We start from the raw sequence: 18,382 nt of genomic DNA, 5'->3' as shown, positions 1-18,382 counted from the left end.
GTCATTATAATAATATTGGCCCAACCCGGGAATGAAAACCCTACCCCTGGGATCCTGGAGTTTACAATTTTGGTAAAGGACTACCTGTTCCTTCTAGATATTTATCTATAGTCTGAATTTAGTATCAATAGCAGAAGATGATGTTGAAATATTTACACATAGATAATGTATCCTGTAATGATATAAACTGTTTATTGAATCTGACAGGTGTTTCCGTTGGGGACCGCGCGTGTTTGCTGGCCTTGCAGTTTTAGCCTGGGAAAATGCTGATATTTCATTCATACTTGTAATTTGATAATGCCATGCCTTAGCACTCTAATATTCATTCTGAGTTTGCTTGTCTTACTATTAACATGTACATAGTGTAAATAAAGCATTCGTAAAACCGTAACGGCTCTGTAGTGCCTTTATTAAATACATGTATTACTAAGAAAACTACAACATGGTGTCAGAAGTAAAACTGGATTAATTATCGGATTAACAATGGCCCAAAGACTTCAGCCACCGAGTGCATTGACTTTGCATGGGAATTTAAAAGAAAATTGGAGACGTTTTCAACAGCAGTTTCAAATTTATTTGTCTGCGTCAGAAATAGGTAAAAAAGGCGAAGAAATCCAGGCCAACACCTTTTTGCACATCATAGGACCTGATGCGCTTGAAATATATAATACATTCACCTGGGCAGAGGCAGGGGATGAGAAAAAACTTGCCAAAATTATTGAGAAATTTACCGCATACTGCAATCCGAAGAAAAATGTGGCGTATGAACGACACATCTTTAACAGATGGAGTCAAAATCCCGGTGAGAAAATAGATGCATATGTGACGGAATTACGCATTCTAGCCAAATCGTGTGAATTTGGAGATTTACATGATTCCTTAATTCGCGACAGAATTGTCTGTGGAATCGCCAGTGACTCGGTAAGGAGGAGACTACTGAGGGAATGCGACCTCACATTGGATAAAACAATGGATGTCTGCAGGGCGGCGGAAACATCTGACAACCAAATGAAAACATTTGTGGAATCAAAATCCACGGAACAAAAAATCGATGCAGTTCAGAAAAGAGGTGGGAAGAAATTTGGAGCAACAAATAAAACCGAAATAAAACATATCCAGAATTGTAAAAAATGTGGAAAATCACATGCTTTGAAAAAATGCCCAGCTTACGGACAAACATGTCACGAATGCGGAAAACCGAATCACTACGCAAAAATGTGCCGATCTAAGAAGACAAAAAGCAAGAAAATTCATGGAGTTGACCCAGAATCAGATTCCGACAGTGAATTCGGAATAGAAACTGTAGAAGATACACATGACACCCGAAGAAAGTGGACTACGACACTGAAAGTAGAAAATACAAATGTAAAGTTCAAAATAGACACAGGTGCTCAGTGTAACATTATTCCAAAGAACATGTGCGATAAATTGGGAATAACGAAATTACAGCAGTCTAAAGCAAGTTCAAGACTTATATCATATACGGGCCACAAGTTAAAGATAGATGGCAAAATTCGGTGCACAGTACAGCACAAGAATAAATATTATTGCGCTGCAGTTTTACGTTGTACCTGGAAAGGTGGATCCCATTATAGGATTAGCGTCATGTGAGGAAATGAACATCCTGAAACTTATTGAAACAGTAAGTGAATCTAAGACCGCAGAAGAAATTTTTCGAGATTTCTCAGATGTGTTTGAGGGCATAGGATGCATGAAAGGCAAACATCATATTCATATCGACAAAAATGTTCCACCAGTTGTTCATGCACCGAGAAAAGTATCCTTCAAAATGCGCGACAAATTAAAAGAAGAACTGGACAGAATGGAATCATTAAACGTCATAGAAAAAGTCAACGAGCCCTCTGAATGGGTAAACTCATTGGTTATAGTAGAGAAACCAAACAGAGTGAGGATTTGTCTGGATCCCCGTGATCTTAACAAAGCTATTAAACGAGAACACTATCCTATGAAAACCGTAGATGACATCACACATCAGCTTGCAGGGGCCAAAGTATTCAGTACTTTGGACGCCTCCTCTGGATTCTGGGGTATAGTACTTGACCAGGAAAGTTCAAAGCTAACAACATTTAATACTCCGTTTGGGAGGTATCGCTACAAACGAATGCCATTTGGAATTTCATCTGCGCCAGAAGTATTCCAAAAAAGGATGTCTCAAATCTTTGAAAAAATTGAAGGATGTGATGTCATAATGGATGACATTCTTATATGGGGTAAATCTGTACAACAGCATAATGAAAGACTCGAGAGAGTTTTAAAGGCAGTGCGTCATGAGAAAATAAAATTGAACAAGAAGAAGTGTAAAATACAGATGAATGAAGTTAAATATATGGGTCACATTTTCGGAGAAGATGGACTAAAAACTTGTAATGACAGAATCAAAGCCATAAGTGAATTCCCAGAGCCTACAAATGTAAAAGAATTGCAGAGATTTTTGGGAATGGTAAATTACATAGGAAAATTTATTCAAAACCAAGCCACGATCACAGAGCCTTTGAGGGAGTTACTTGAAAAAACCGTTGCATGGCACTGGCATGAAAAACAACAACAAAGTTTTGATCAGCTGAAGTCCGTGCTCATCAGTGCTCCAGTACTAAAGTACTTTAATCCGGACGAAGACATCACACTCTCTGTAGACGCGTCATCAACAGGACTAGGAGCCTGCATTTTACAAAATGGACAGCCAGTTGCCTATGCTTCTAGATCATTAAACAAATCGGAACGAAATTACGCACAGATAGAAAAGGAACTGCTAGCAATTGTGTTCGCTTGCAAGAAATTTCACCAATACATCTATGGACAAAACATCCATGTAGAATCTGACCACAAACCCCTTGAGAGTTTGTTCAAGAAAACATTGTCATCGGCGCCACCGCGCATTCAACGTATGATGATTAAAGTACAGCCGTACGACCTGAATGTCAAATACAAACCAGGGAAATATCTGTACATAGCGGATACCTTAAGCCGTGCGACTGAGTCAGAATCAAGTCAAAGTGACAAGGATGAATTTGAAGTGTTTGCTGTTCGTTACTTGCCGATATCGGACGAAAAGGTAAACGAATTGGCGATAGAGTCTGCAAAAGATAAAGAAATAAATGCCTTACAAAAAGTAATTCTTGAAGGCTGGCCAGATGATATTACAGAGTGCAACTATTTCGTTAAGAAATACTGGAATTTTAGAGAGGATCTCAGTCTTTACAACGGGATTGTCACAAAGGGTCGCAGACTAATTATACCCTCGAAACTCAGAAGCGACATCCTGAATCAATTGCATTATGGACATATGGGAGCCGAAAAATGCAAACGTCGAGCCAGAGAAGTTGTGTTTTGGGTAGGAATTAATTCGGACATAGATAAGAAAGTTGCAGAGTGCAGAGTGTGCAATAAATACCAAAGGAGACAACCCAAACAACCTCTAAAACCTCATCCAGTACCACTTAGGCCATGGCAGAAACTTGGACTCGACTTGTTTGAGCTAAACAGAAAATCGTTTCTTACTGTTGTGGACTACTTTTCAAAATTCTTTGAAATATGTGAACTGCAGAGCACAACCAGCTCCAGTATCATCAAAAAATTAAAACCAATATTTGCTCGCCACGGGATACCCGAGGAACTGATCAGCGACAATGCACCGAATCTCGTCAGTGACGAATTCAGGAAATTTGCTACTGAATATGGATTCAAGCACACAACATCGTCCCCGCATTACCCACAGAGTAATGGCATGGCGGAGCGTACAGTCCAAACTGTAAAAAACCTCCTGAAAAAATCAAATGAAGCTCAAACGGATCCAAACCTCGCATTATTAGAAATACGTAACACACCGATCGACGGGGTAGGAACTCCTACTCAACTTCTGTTCGGACGCAGGACGAGATCCATATTACCGACGCACGAGGCATTACTGAAACCACATATCAAGACCCGTAAAATTCGGACTGCTCTTGTCAACAAGCAGAATCAACAAAAAATTTATTATGACCGTAATGCACGCGAACTACCCAATCTGAAAGTGGGAGACAACGTTAACATTCAATCAGAAAATAAACCATGGAAGGAAGGAGTAATTGTACAGAAATGTCCGGAACCACGATCATATGTCGTAGAATCCGAAGGAGTTGAATACCGTAGAAATCAAAGACATCTGATGAAAAACAGCGAAACTGACAAATCTGGGGAAGGAAATAACACCGAGATCGAAAGCGATAACGCTGCAGTGAATGACAATGCGCAGAACGATATCGAGCACGTGCAGAAAACGCGCAGTGGCAGAACAATAAAGGTGCCTGAAAAATTCTCAGACTTTGTAATGTAAAAAACTTTATGGTGTATCAGACTCATATATATAGGATTTATATAATTATATATTCAATGTATTCCTGTGTAATCATTGATATATTATCTTGTAAGAGGTTGTGGTAAAGACAACACTCCAACGGTAGGTTATGTGCTTGAACCTCTTACCTCAAATTATTTCAGAAAAAAAATAATTGTAAAATTAATTGTGTTTGCTAAGGCATATATTTGTTTACCGTAAATTCTAATCTCAAAGGGAAGGTGTAATGATATAAACTGTTTATTGAATCTGACAGGTGTTTCCGTTGGGGACCGCGCGTGTTTGCTGGCCTTGCAGTTTTAGCCTGGGAAAATGCTGATATTTCATTCATACTTGTAATTTGATAATGCCATGCCTTAGCACTCTAATATTCATTCTGAGTTTGCTTGTCTTACTATTAACATGTACATAGTGTAAATAAAGCATTCGTAAAACCGTAACGGCTCTGTAGTGCCTTTATTAAATACATGTATTACTAAGAAAACTACAACATATCCCATCCTAGAGTCAGAATATCTATTCCGAAGATCAAATTTACAATTTTGGTAAAGGCCTTCATGCTCTACACGACTATGCAATTGGTTATTCTTACATGTTACAGTTGTGAGGTTTTAAGAGAAGGAATTTTTTTTTGTAAATTGGTGAAGTTTTGGCAGTGTTTGAAAATTTTAAAAGAATTGGTAGTTATCGGCAGTTAAAAGTGTTCAATTGTTAACGCACGTCGTACGCTGACCAAATGCATTTAGAAATGATTGGAAACTTTCAAATTTATCACTCACAACACTATATATCTAATAGATAACCCACTACTGTGTTCTGATTTAAAAGTGCATGACATATTTTTAGAATACAATTAAAATGAAACTAATCTATATCTTGATGTATTTGTCAAGCAAGAAAGAAAGAAAAACAACTGAACAAAAAAAGCAAAATACACACATTAATTCCAGATACCATATAACAAGTGCCACATATATTCATGTTAAGCACACTGACCTAATAATGAAGGGCTATGAATCCTGACTTGGCCAGGATAACATATCCTGGCCGACGAGGATTGATTTACAATGAAATATATAGAACATGACCTGGGGGTCCCCTATGGCTTTCCATAAGAAGTAGTCTACTGCTTCAAAGTGATAACATAGGCCGACGTGTAATCGCAAATAATTTAAATTTTGAAATTATTTTAGGCGACTGTTTATTTTGTCATATTTTGTTAGTTATGTTATTTTTGGTTCATTATGTATGTTGACTTTATGTATACAACATGTTTGGTGATATGAATAAATAATTGAGTCGAAATGAATTGAATACTGTCCGGACGACATATCGGCCGATAGATGGCAGTTATACGGAAAGTACAAATGTAGCGATAAAAAGCACTCTATGCTTAGCGCTTTAAATAGGATTCTTGAATATTTTTGTCATGAATAAAAAAAACTTTGATTGAAAATGTCCATTGAGTGGGATAAAATTACTTGTGCCTTGTACACCAAGTACAGAAGCCGATAGATGCCATGGTATAGAATCCATTTGAAATTTGATTTATATGCTCATAGTAATATTGTTCGATAATTCTCTAATGACTTACAACCTAGAATCATTAAAGCTTCCAAACATCGATCGACCAATGAACAATTCGTAGCACACCCGCACTTACAGCAATGAAGCCCCTAATTAGATTTTGAAATCCTTTATATTGTTTACACCCACCTGCGGCCAGGTACAGGTATACATACATGCATGTGCATCCCACTTTGCGTCTGTGTAAACAATCGCTTTCACACTTGTTGCTCCATTGACTATAGATCGCCGCTATACTTGCCGCTCCAATGAGTAGATGGTATCGCCGTTACAAATCTTTTAATTTTCTATTTTCTTTTTATTAATTTCTTTCAATTAATTAATTTATTTATTGCAAAATTATTGGGGCGGAGACCGCCGTCCCTGCCGCCCCTTTGCCGACGCCCTTGTGATTTCGTGTATCATTCGTGTTTTGACAGGAAACATTCTCGGGGACATTGTATTTCACACATTTAGAAGATGAAGCTTTAAAAGGGTGTAAGGGTGTTGCATCTCCCAAAAACCTGCTCCCTTGGGCGCGACTCTGCTGTCATCGTTGGGTTTTTTTAATTGTACATGCACACCTGTACCATGTAATAGTCGTTTAAAGCGTTTCAAAAATACGAACTAAAAGAAAAACCGGGTACTTATTTATCTTATTTATTTATGAAATAAGGTATCATTTTGAAATATTTATCGGGATATAAATACGGGTTGGTACGTGATTAAATTTTCCATATTTGAAAGCCCTTCGGGCTTTATGGATTTTAATCACGTGATCAACCCGTATTCTTATCCCGATAAATATTTTTAAATGATATATTATTTCTTATATTTACATTTTTGATCGATAACCATTGCTGTATTATGTTAACAACACGTTTCCATACATTTCACATTGTTGACCTACATAACGCTATACCAATCGTTCAAATTGAAGAAAACACAAAACAAAGTTCCATCAAATGAAGAACTGTTTTAATTATTAAGACGTTAAAAAGCAAGAATATCAACAAATACATATACATTAAATCGGGAGTATATAATGGAAAATTCTTCCTTATGTCTAATTTTGGAAAAAAATGAACAAAAACAACTTACTGGGCGGGGTGGGGGTGCGTAACGTTAGCAGTTGTGAGGCGCTTTCACTTTTGAAAGTTGAAGACGGAGATGTTGAAGACCGACTTTGAAAGATATTCTGTGGACATTATAGAGTTAACAGAAGATTGAGGTAGAGGAACATTAAGAACAGGACGGCAGTCGTAAGGATAGGCAAATCATTTATAGACAGGACAGAGGACGCACCTCAAATGAATCTCCGGAAAGAACTGACATCGCAGAAAATGTGGAAGTACACGAAGGAAAGAGACGATTTTAATTTCGATTTGTAATTGTTGACAAAAACATGAGCTCACTGAACGCTTCTGTTGACTCGATAAATTTCTGTAAAAGGTTTTCAACGACGCCTCGCTTCGATGCTCCGACACAAACTTGGAAACCGACATCACCTCATGGCTGCTATCACACGGAGGCAGTGCGGTGTGTAAGTCTTAAGGAACACAACGCATGCCTCTAAACCTTTTCATTTTTTCAGCAAAATTAATCATTTACACGCCTAAAACTACTTTACATGTGTATTTATGAAATATTTTGCGAAGTTTTTGAGTTTGAAAGCCATGAAATTCAAATATTGCGATATGCATCTTTACTTTCGCTATTTTACGCGCCATTATATGTGACGTCATATGCGTCGTCAGGTTTGAAAACATCTATTAGCCATTTCATAAACAGATTAGACTTAATTGACAAAAAAACCCCAATTATCACGTTAACGGCATGCAAATAAGATTGCATTTAGGTGTTTTGTGCAATGTAAGGGTGTAGTAGTTGTTGGTAGAGAGAATTTAGACTAAGTGTTTTTCAATTTTCGAAGGGAGGTATAAAAAAACATGGGTAAAATTGTTTGTTGGAGCAACAAGTTTACCTTAAAAAAACACCCAGTCACCTTTTCAAACACTGCTTGGACAGAGACCAACATGAACTGCGAGAAAATGGATACATCGTAGCAAAGCACTGCTAGACCTACAGCATATATACATAATTCTGTTCTGATCTTCAAATTCAATACACACTCGGATCAACTGACCTTCACCTTGTAACAACATAGCTTTGCTACCGGTTTCTACCAACTGGTAGATTTACAAAACTTTAAAGATACAACATAATTGAACTTTTAATTATAAATAATAGAATATTGTATTTCCAAACTTTAAAATGAATTATGAAATTATTTCTCATTGAATTTGTAATAATTTGAGTGCGTCAATACGACGCCGTGCTCCCACTTCCTAACGACGTGCAGATCACAATTCAAAAATGATAAGATTGCTCTATTGCAATAAAATATTAAAATGAAATATTGTGATTTCCACTTCAAATTTGATTAGTTTTATTGATTTGTGTGTGTGTTTCAGCGGCAATTACAGATGTATAAATGAAAAACATTATCAAATAGTGTAGAGACAGCGACCAATATAAACATTTTTACTCGCCAATTTCATACTCGCTTTCCTCGCCATATTTTGAGTATTTACATCACCATGTGTATGCACTGGTGGTGAAAACATAAAGCTCGGGAAATTTGTCAACATCGCTTTAAATGTTGTCCATGGTGAATAAATTAGGCCCATAAAAGCTGAGTTTTGATAATATCTCACACTACTTTGGCCTACTTCGATCATCAACTATAGTAACTACTAGTTGTTTTGACTTCCGAAACTTCATTGCGCATGCATAGCTTGTTTCCGGGCCATCAGTGCGCTTGTCTGGTTACTAAAGTTCAACCACTCTGCAAACATAGGTTGTTGTATGGTAAACCAGACATGCGCAGTGACACCCCTTCCGGTTTCGACCAAAGACAGTTCGATCGTACTTTGGTTCAACTCTAGTAAAATACTTGATAATCGAACTAGGCCAGAATGGTTGAACCTTAGTAACTAGACATGCGCACTGAAGGCCTGGAAGCAAGCTAGGCATGCAAAATGAAGTTTCGGAAGTCAACTAGACAACTACTATGGTTAATGATCGAACTAGGCCCCTCACAATCAGTTGATCGAAGAAGAGCGCATGTGAAGTCACTGATCCATGTGACTACCTAACAAATTAACTAGACTTTTTTGAAATCGGGGCTTATTGTGGTTAATCATCGAAATATTTCGGCGAACGAACTATCAGAATTAATTACTACAAGCATAAGGAAGACAAAATGCATGTAATTTTGTATACTTTGAAAACACGAGATGTGTCCTTTAATGGAATGAGAGTACCAAACCCCCGCGTCCGTAACCCGGACGCAGTTTACTCAAGATTGAGCGGATGTATAATTGTCTAGGTGTTGTGTGATTGGTCAATATCAAGAGTGAAATTATATGGAATCGAAAGAAATAGTATAGAGGTTCAGATTAATTGTCAGGATGAAAAATTATCGCACAAAATCGGGAAATGACTGAGGAGAGTAGGGGTGTGCTTAAAATCAAGGGTGTAATTTACTGTAGATTGCTATATGTTGTAAAAAGATTGCAATATGGCCTATAAAAGTAACGAAACCCGATATAATTTTTGTCGTTTTTTTATCAGCAATTGGAATGAACTTTGAAATGTTTGCGGTCATTTGTTTAAAATTAATATAGTTAATTAGTGAGAGGGGCAACGCTTAGTATTGAGGTCTATGGGAAATGAATTGGTACTCTTTTCCCTTAATGCACTTTGACGACTTATCGGCCATAAATCCTGTGAATGACCTTTTCGCTAAAGCCTAATGTTATCATCTAGCAGTAGGTACAATTCCGCATTACAGCGTTACATGAATTCACACATACGGAAGGCGGACTAGTTTCGTTGATTAATGTACGAAGTACTTTAAAAAACAGGGGGTAAATTAAGTTGGAGAGATGGAGTAGTCGTTCATTAATAATACATGTACGTTTTGCAAAAAGGGTGTGGTCTTAATAACGCATAATTACATATATGTAACGCAGTCAACAGAATTGAAAATTCAGAAAGAATGGAGGATTTTAAAACTAAAACGGATTAGTGTTCGGTTTTCATTGTGGTGATTGTTGCCTGCATGTTTTGTTTGAACCTGAAAACTTCATGTTCAAATCTCTCAAACTCGCCCGCTCAAATTCAATCTCCTACGCTATTAGCAACCGTGTAATTACTATATGTATAGAAAGAGCGTTTTTATTTTCCTGATAGCAACTGCTTAGGTACTGCATTATGTCATGTGAATACACTGTTATATACCTTGGCTGTATGTATAGAAATTAATTTTGTATTAATCGTAAATGTGATTAGTCTCGGATATAAATTAACCGAAGAAAATATATAATTTTTGAAGATGTCTGTAAGAAATAAATGTCTTGAAACTTCCGATAAATGTTTTACATATACACTAACGTAGCAATACCCCCTACTGCTTTGACAAGGATCATGTGGGGATGGTGATGAAGGAGGCCGTTGTCATGGGACATTGTGTTATCATTTTGGATATCCCAAGCATGGTAAAAGATGCAGTGGTTATTGTACTCGTGGAAATTCTGTCTGCGGGGTGCCCGACGGATGTGAAGCAGTACATTTGTCAAATGGTAGTCTCTCTCTCTCTCTCTCTCTCTCTCTCTCTCTCTCTCTCTCTCTCTCTCTGTTTGTGTGTGTGTGGGGGGGGGGGGGGTCTCGGGGTTGGGGTTGGTGAAAGGTGAAGCTCACAAACAGTGAACAAACTCATAACTCCTATAAATTGAATGAAAGAGAAAATAACGACAACGATCAATCTCGTAACTCCTATAAGCAATACAAAATAGAGAGTTGGGCAAACACGGATCCCTGGACACACCAGAGGTGGAATTGGGTGCCTAGGAGGAGTTAGCATCCCCTGTCTATCGGTCACACTCACCGTGAACCCTATATCTTGATCAGATAAACGAAGTCATCCGTATTTAAAATCAATGTGCATAGAACGACCTAACAATCGGTATGAAAGAAGACAGACAACATTTGACCCAACGATAAATTGTATTGGCAAACTATTTTTAACGACCATATAGTTTGCAAAATGCTTCTTCGAGAAGTTGAAACCCCTGTACCATCAACTAGTTTGTTAGTAGCCTGACTCGATTTGAAATATGATCATACGTAGAACAATCTCTTGCATATCGAATCGTTTGAGAGCTATAAACACCATATGTTGGTGATGATGTAATGTTGCTACATAAATCCCGTTTGGCATACAATTGAGTTGTTAGTTTACCATTAATATCTACTCTCAAAAAATGTGTAAGTATTAAGCAGAAGTGGACGACTCTGTGGGTGTCTTTTATTTTGAGTTGGGATATATCGAATCGACATATGAATGAAAATTATTATTGTTAATAGATAAAACGTCGTCGATATATCTATGGTCCGTCTCAATTTGTGTGTTGCACGGTCGGAATTCCGACGTCTGATGGGGCGAGATTTTTCCCTCTCAACCACAAACCTTTGTATAAGAAGGAGCTACCAGCTTTTATGATATTCCGTCACGGAGTGTCGTAGTACTGATTTATGATGACCTTATATCATTTAGTGAGTGTCGGTTGGTTAATCCGTCTCAAGGGACAACGGCTCGTAGTAGGTAGGGGGCAGTTAAAGAAGACCAAAAAACCCGTCAATAAAGTTTCCTAGATTTGGTCTTGATATTTCCAGAGCCAAGGGAGGAGGGGCCATGTCTTCGCATCGTGAGGATGTTGTATACCTCGAAGGGCATACTTTACTTTCTTATTTGGGAAAACTGAGCGGGTTTGGATTTCAGTAAGGACTTAAAGATCTCATGGAAAAGAATATTTAATTTGAAACCCATCTTAAAGGGAAAGATACTTACTTCATTTCACAAATTTAGAAAATATTCAGGAATTTCATATGTATGACCAATTTGCATTATTTTTATTGATTTGTAATGAAAGGATGGAAACAAATGATATTCACTACACATTTCATTGTCAGAGTTTTGAAAGTAATATACCTTGGACCAATATATTAGATCATTAAAGTACTACGATCTAAAACAATTCTAAAATGCAAATGATTGGGTGTATTTAATAAAGATAAACGGATGTGATGCAAGGTGAATATAATGAACAGTGATCAGTCTCATACCTCCTATAAGCAATACAAAATAGATAGGTGGGCAAACACGGACCCATGGACACACCAGAGGTGGGATCAGGTGCCTAGGAGGAGTAAGCATCCCCTGTTGACCGGTCACACTCACCGTGAGCCCGGTGAGCCCGTAAACGGTGTTTTCCGCAGTCAAAATTAGTGTGCCAAGAACGACTTAACAATCGGTATGAAATACGTCAGACAGCATTTGACCCAATGATAGGTTGTATTGACGAACTAGATCGTTATAACGACCATAGAATTTGCGAAATGCTGACTTCAATCGAGACTGTTGAAACACCTGTACCATCAACTTGTTTGTCAGTAGCTTACCTCGGTTTAAAAACTGACTATCCGCAGAACAAGCTTTTGCATATCGAATCAGTTGAGATATATAAACACCATATGCAGGTGATAATGGAATATTGCTACATAAATATGGGAAGTTGACGATGGAGAAGCTGAAATAATCCCGTTTGTCATACATGTGAGTTGTCAGTTTGCCGTTAATGTCTACTTTCAATAAAGTATCTAAGTATGAAGCAGAAGTGGACGATCATCACATTGTATATCAAGGTTTAAGAATCAAATTCACGAGATTGATCACTGTTACTTATCTTCATGTTTATGATTCTATTAAAATGATCATGTCCAGGAAGTTAACTTACTCGAAATGAACATCTTTATAACGACAATAGAATTTATAAAATGCAGACTTCAAACCAGAATACAATATTTCATAATGAAACATATGCTCCTTTTATAAGATCTGAAGAATCTCACGCAATCAAAACATTTCACCATTGTAACTTAGGACCTAAGTTAGTATGCATGAACTCTTAGAGTTTCTTCGACACAAACAAACGTTTAAGGATAGCCTCTCTTGCTCTAATGGTTGAATGGAAGGACAAAAGGAACCCTGGTAGAAGAACTCTAGGACTGTTATTGTCTACTATGGGACGGTAGGGATACATCACCCGAGACTTTAGGTGGTTTCGACAAATTTCAAGTAACTATTTACACTCTGTCATCAGAGGACGGATTTATTGTCTCTCGTTGCAAGTCCCTCAAGATAATTTATCCCTCAGTTTGAGGTGTCAACATTGCCCGTGAAGAGCTTTGGAATTTAGGCCTACGATCGTCGCTGACAGCCATTGAGCAGGGCAGGACGTGGTCTTTATCGTGATACAACTGCTTTGACAAGAGGCCTCGGTTTTTGTGATCTCATCCGAAGGACCATCCCAATAAATCTAGACTAATGCTCGGTGTTTACGACCTTTGAGCAAAGAAGGATCTTTATCCTGCCACACTTGCTGTGACACGGGGCCTTGGTTTTTGCAATCTCATCCTAAGGGTCGTCCTGTATAGTTGCACCATACAACAAGCAAGAAGTACTAAAAGATTGTACCGTACCAATCCCCTTCCGTTGACACATGACCTCGGTTTCAAGGTCATATCTGAATGAATGACAATTTTACTTTTCAATTCTAAGCATTTAGTGAAGGGGCGAGTAGTAGTTTGACGTGGCCAAGATTGAAGTATGACTCGAACCATGATCTTTAATTTGAAAAATCAAGGGCAAACACAAATAAAGGAAAAGAGTATTAGTTAAAACACGGGGAATCTAAGACTCGACATTATTTTGTTAACCCCGGGATATGATACTCTAGACCAGGGGTAGGTACATCATAAGATTTAGAAATAAGGTTCCAGGGTGTTTTGTCTTGCTTCCGACTTGATATTTTTAATATCTCAAAGACATTATTGTATATGGATGTGCTCTATCACAATTTTTCATGGTATTGAGCTAAGGTAAGTGCCCCTATTATTTTCGATCTTAGGTCTCTGTGTTTACTATCTTATTACGTGAGTGCAGTGAGCTTAATAGTGACCTGAGCACAGCAAATATTACAGAGTGTATCAGTCAAACCTTTCTTGAACGTTTTGACGGTATATTCCTGCACTAAGAATTTGTGGTCAATACGGATGTATGTTACATATTTTCACCATTGAACTTATAGACTTGAATTAGGGTAATTAGATATGTCCAGTACATTAGCAAAAACTCTGCCAAATATCGACTGTTATTGTTATAACATCAATATAAAGCTTTGGATTAGAGACAAACATAAATGGAAGGACATTAACCAGAGAAATGGTGATGACTTTTTATGCCTCCGAGATCGAAGATCGGGGGCATATTGTTTTTGTCCTGTCTGTCATTCTGTAATTCCATCATTCTGTCTGAAACTTTAACCTTACTAATAACTTTTGAACAGCAAGTGCTAGAGCTTTGATATTCCACATGGGTATTCCTTCTGACAAGACCTTTCCGTGGGTATCAACATTTTTGATCCCGTGACCTTGACCTTGGACTTTGACCTACTTTTTAAAAACTTTAACCTTGCTAATAACTTTTGAACAGTAAGTGATAGAGCTTTGATATTTCATATGAGCATTGCTTCTGACAAAACCTTTCCGTTGGTACTAAACCTTTTGACCTTGACATTTGACCTACTTTTAAAAAAATTGACATTAGGCATAACTTCTAAATGGCAAATATTAGAGCTTTAATATTGCACTAAAGCATTTCTTGTGACAAGATCTTTCTACTAGTATCAAGATATTTGTTATTGTGACCTTGGCCATCTTCGGAATTGGCCATTATCGGGGGCATTTGTGTTTCACAAACACATCTAGTTTGCAGGGGTTATCATTATGCACTTGATATAATTGTAAAATTAAGAATGCCTTTTCAGATTCCATTCTCAATCCACTTTTAGCATACGAAAGTAGTACTTTCAATACACTCTGAGGCCTTCAACTAAAGTAATAAAAACGTTTGCTTAAAAGTTAGCTAAGTTTAAGAGGAAGTTATCTTTCCATTTACTAAACATAAAATGTCAGGTGGACTAACTAATGTTTGTGCAACGTAATCAATATGTCATACAACTGATTTTCATACTTCATACATTTAACAACCAAGTTTGATTTTTTTTAGCGAAGGAAAGGTGAAGATAACGAACAGTGATCAATCTCATAACTCCCATAAGCAATACAAAGCAGAGAGTTGGGCAAACACGAATCCCTGTATATACCAGAGGTGGGATCAGGTTCCTAGGAGGAGTAAGCTTCCACTGTAGACCAATCACACTCGCCGTGAGTCTTATATCTTGAACAGGCAAACGGAGTTACCCGCACTCAAAATCAGTGTGCCAAGAAGGGCCTCACGATCGGTATGAAACAAGTCAGACAGCATCGGCAAAATAGATCGGTATAACGACAATAGAATTTGCAAAATGCTGACTTTAAACGAGACTGTTGAAGAAACTCCTGCACGTTTGCTATATTTTCACAATTATGGCTATAAAATGAACAAGTGCTGATAATGATCAATATCCTATGGAAAATATACCATTCAGATGTATATATAGAGTGCTCTGTTTCTTTGATTTTCATGTTTTATTCGGATGAGTTCTATATTTCATCAAATAATTTGGACTAAAACGGAAATGTGAGAGAGAAAGCTTGACATATTAATATGGTCAGTAATGCAGTACATTTCGCTTTTCTACATACCTTGGTTTCTTTCTAGCGAGACAAATCTAGCTGTGAACATTAAAAAAAAAAACGAATTATAAGTGTTGCCGTCGAAAAAAAGTCCATTGTTTTTAATAACAGATATATTCTATAAGTTAGTCGACGTTTACAGGTAACTCTTTGGATTGTCCCTAGCATTTCAAGCAATGAAAGCATAAAAAGAACAATGGTGACGTCATATCAATGTTTTACACGTATATATAGAACGCTCTGTTCCTTTGAATTTCATGTTTTAGTTGGATGAGTTCTATATTTCATTAAATAATGTGGAGTAAAACGGAAATTGGAAAGGGAAAGCTTGAAATATCAGTATGATAAATAAGGCTGTTCATTTCATTTTTCTACATACCTTGGTTTCTTTCCGGCGAGACAAATCTAGCTGTGAACATAAAACATTAATAGGATTTTTAATGTTACAGTATAAATACATGTAGAAAATCGGGAAACAAGTGAAACAATAAGTATTGTACATAAGAAAATACAATATGAGAAGAGAACATTCAAATCCCCTATGCTTCGTATGATCTCTCATCATTACCAGAAATACTATTGACAGGTTTGTTTTATGGGCTAATTTCATCTTCATGGATTAACACAAAATTAGAATATTCATTTAGATAATCTATATTCTGAAGAAACATAATTTATTCAAAAGCTTGTAAGTGAGGAAAAAAACCCAAGATATCTGGATGTGGCCTTCATTGGGACATTTAGATGCACGCATGTATATACCACGTTTTATCTATTAACGATAATAATTTTCATTCATATGTCCATTCGATGTATCCCTCTGAACTCGAGATAAAAGACACCACAGAGTAGTCCACTTCTGCTAACTTGCATATCTGATTGAAAATTTATATAAACGACAAACTATGATAAGCGGGATAATTTCAGCTTCTCCATCGTCAATTTCCCATATTTATGTAGCAATATTACATCATCACCTGCATATGGTGTCTATATCTCTCAAATGAAACGATATGCAAGACCTTGTTCTACGTATGATCAGTTTTCAAATCGACGCAGGCTACTAACAAACTAGTTAATGGTACAAGGGTTTCAATAGTCTCGTTTAAAGTAAGCATTTTCCAAATTTAATTGTTATAATTATCTAGTTTACCAGTACAATCTATCATTGGGTAATATGCTGTCTGCCTTCTTCATACCGATTGTTAAGTCGTTCTAGACACACTAAACTTGACTACGGAAGACTCCGTTTACCTGATCAAGATATTGGGCCCATGGCGAGTGTGACCGGTCCATAGGAGATGTTTACTCCTCCTATGCACCTGTTCCCACCTTTGGTATATCCAAGAGTCCGTGTTTCCCCATCTCTCTATTTTGTATTGCTTATATAAGTTATTCGATTGATCATTGTGGTTACCTTCACATTTCTTTTAATTCTTCCTCATGCATACGTGTCTGAAAGTATGGAGGATTTTCTACGATTGAAGATATTTTTACTATCATTTCCTACAATTTAATACACTTTCTCTGGAGAGCCTAAATCCCTAGGTCAGGAGCCATTCATTCCAAAATTTAGGTTGATATTTTCATGGATATCACAATCGTGTATTTAGTTTTTCTCACACATGTCTGAAATAATCTTTTCTCGGTTGAACATATCTTTACTATGAAATGTGAAGATAACGAACAGTTATAAATATGATTACCAAATATGGAAGTATTGCCAAATCGTTAAAAATACAGTTGACAGCTGGAACCAAAACATATCCCTCATGTTACATGTTTAATTCTTTTATCACTTCTGCTTTACTAAGCACAGAATGATAGATGGTACGTACTTTTGTTTTAATATGTATGGTGCGGGATTTTAATATCCCTATTATGCATTTACCCCATTCTGACAATGTATTAAGTTTTTTTCATTGTAAGCCCATCGTCTGGGATCATCTTCGACATAATCCATTGTAGAAATGAAATTCTGTCGCCAATTGAAAGACCGAGGTTCTCTGTATTTAGGACCCTTTAGAATAAGTGATTTGAGGTCCTCATTTTCAACTATATCAACATCACCAGCAATGACATGTCCAGCTGGACTATAGTTAAAAGAAGATGATGAACAAAACACGTTTGTGGATTAAGTATAGGATGGTCTATATCTAGGCACTGCAAGGTTAGTTTATACTTACAAAGTTTGGAAGCAATAGTAGAAGTATAGGTGTAGGAAATACAGGGTGTAGACTTGAACTTGAAATAAGTTGGAATACACGATTGAACCCTTTTATGACCAGGAGTGTTGTTTATGTTGACGGCATATATTCGTTTGTTTGTAAATTTGAGCTTAAGGAACTGGCGCCATGATTCGTAAGGCATAGTATCCACGACCCGTGCTGGTTTAAAGAACATGTGATTGTCAACATCCATAATGTTAGAGTTCAGTCTATATTCAGGTGTTGAAAAATCCAAGTATAGACTAGTTGTGGCTTCTTCAAGTAACATACGTAAAACTTTGAATGGTACAGAGTAAAGTTTTGTACGAATATGATGTGAACCTAATTGTCTGTCGATGTAAGGTAAACGTGAATCAAACGTGACATCATTTATCCATATGGAAATGCAGTGCCTTGGGTACTGAACCAGTGGTCTTCTTGTTGTCTACGAAAAGGGGTACTTAATGTTGGATTATTTGTGTAATGGTAG

The 18,382-nt window shown here is 37.1% G+C and overlaps 1 protein-coding gene across 12 annotated transcripts in view; it reads right to left on the bottom strand.

The window, feature by feature from the left end:
• Nucleotides 1–18,382, bottom strand: part of LOC125676249 (uncharacterized) — a 126,630-nt gene that overhangs the window by 24,361 nt on the left and 83,887 nt on the right. For all 12 annotated transcript variants that reach the window (XM_056143944.1, XM_056143951.1, XM_056143943.1 and 9 more), the window contains 2 exons: nt 16,065–16,094; nt 15,695–15,724 (listed from right to left, as the gene is read on the bottom strand). In XM_056143944.1, coding sequence (XP_055999919.1) covers nt 15,695–15,724; nt 16,065–16,094 — 60 coding nt within the window. The remainder of the gene's footprint in view (nt 1–15,694; nt 15,725–16,064; nt 16,095–18,382) is intronic.

The sequence above is a fragment of the Ostrea edulis genome, chromosome 7 (genome assembly GCF_947568905.1).
Source record: "Ostrea edulis chromosome 7, xbOstEdul1.1, whole genome shotgun sequence".
Classification (NCBI taxonomy): domain Eukaryota; kingdom Metazoa; phylum Mollusca; class Bivalvia; order Ostreida; family Ostreidae; genus Ostrea; species Ostrea edulis.
Note: the sequence above shows the minus strand (reverse complement) of the source record. Positions and strands in the feature narration are given on the sequence as shown.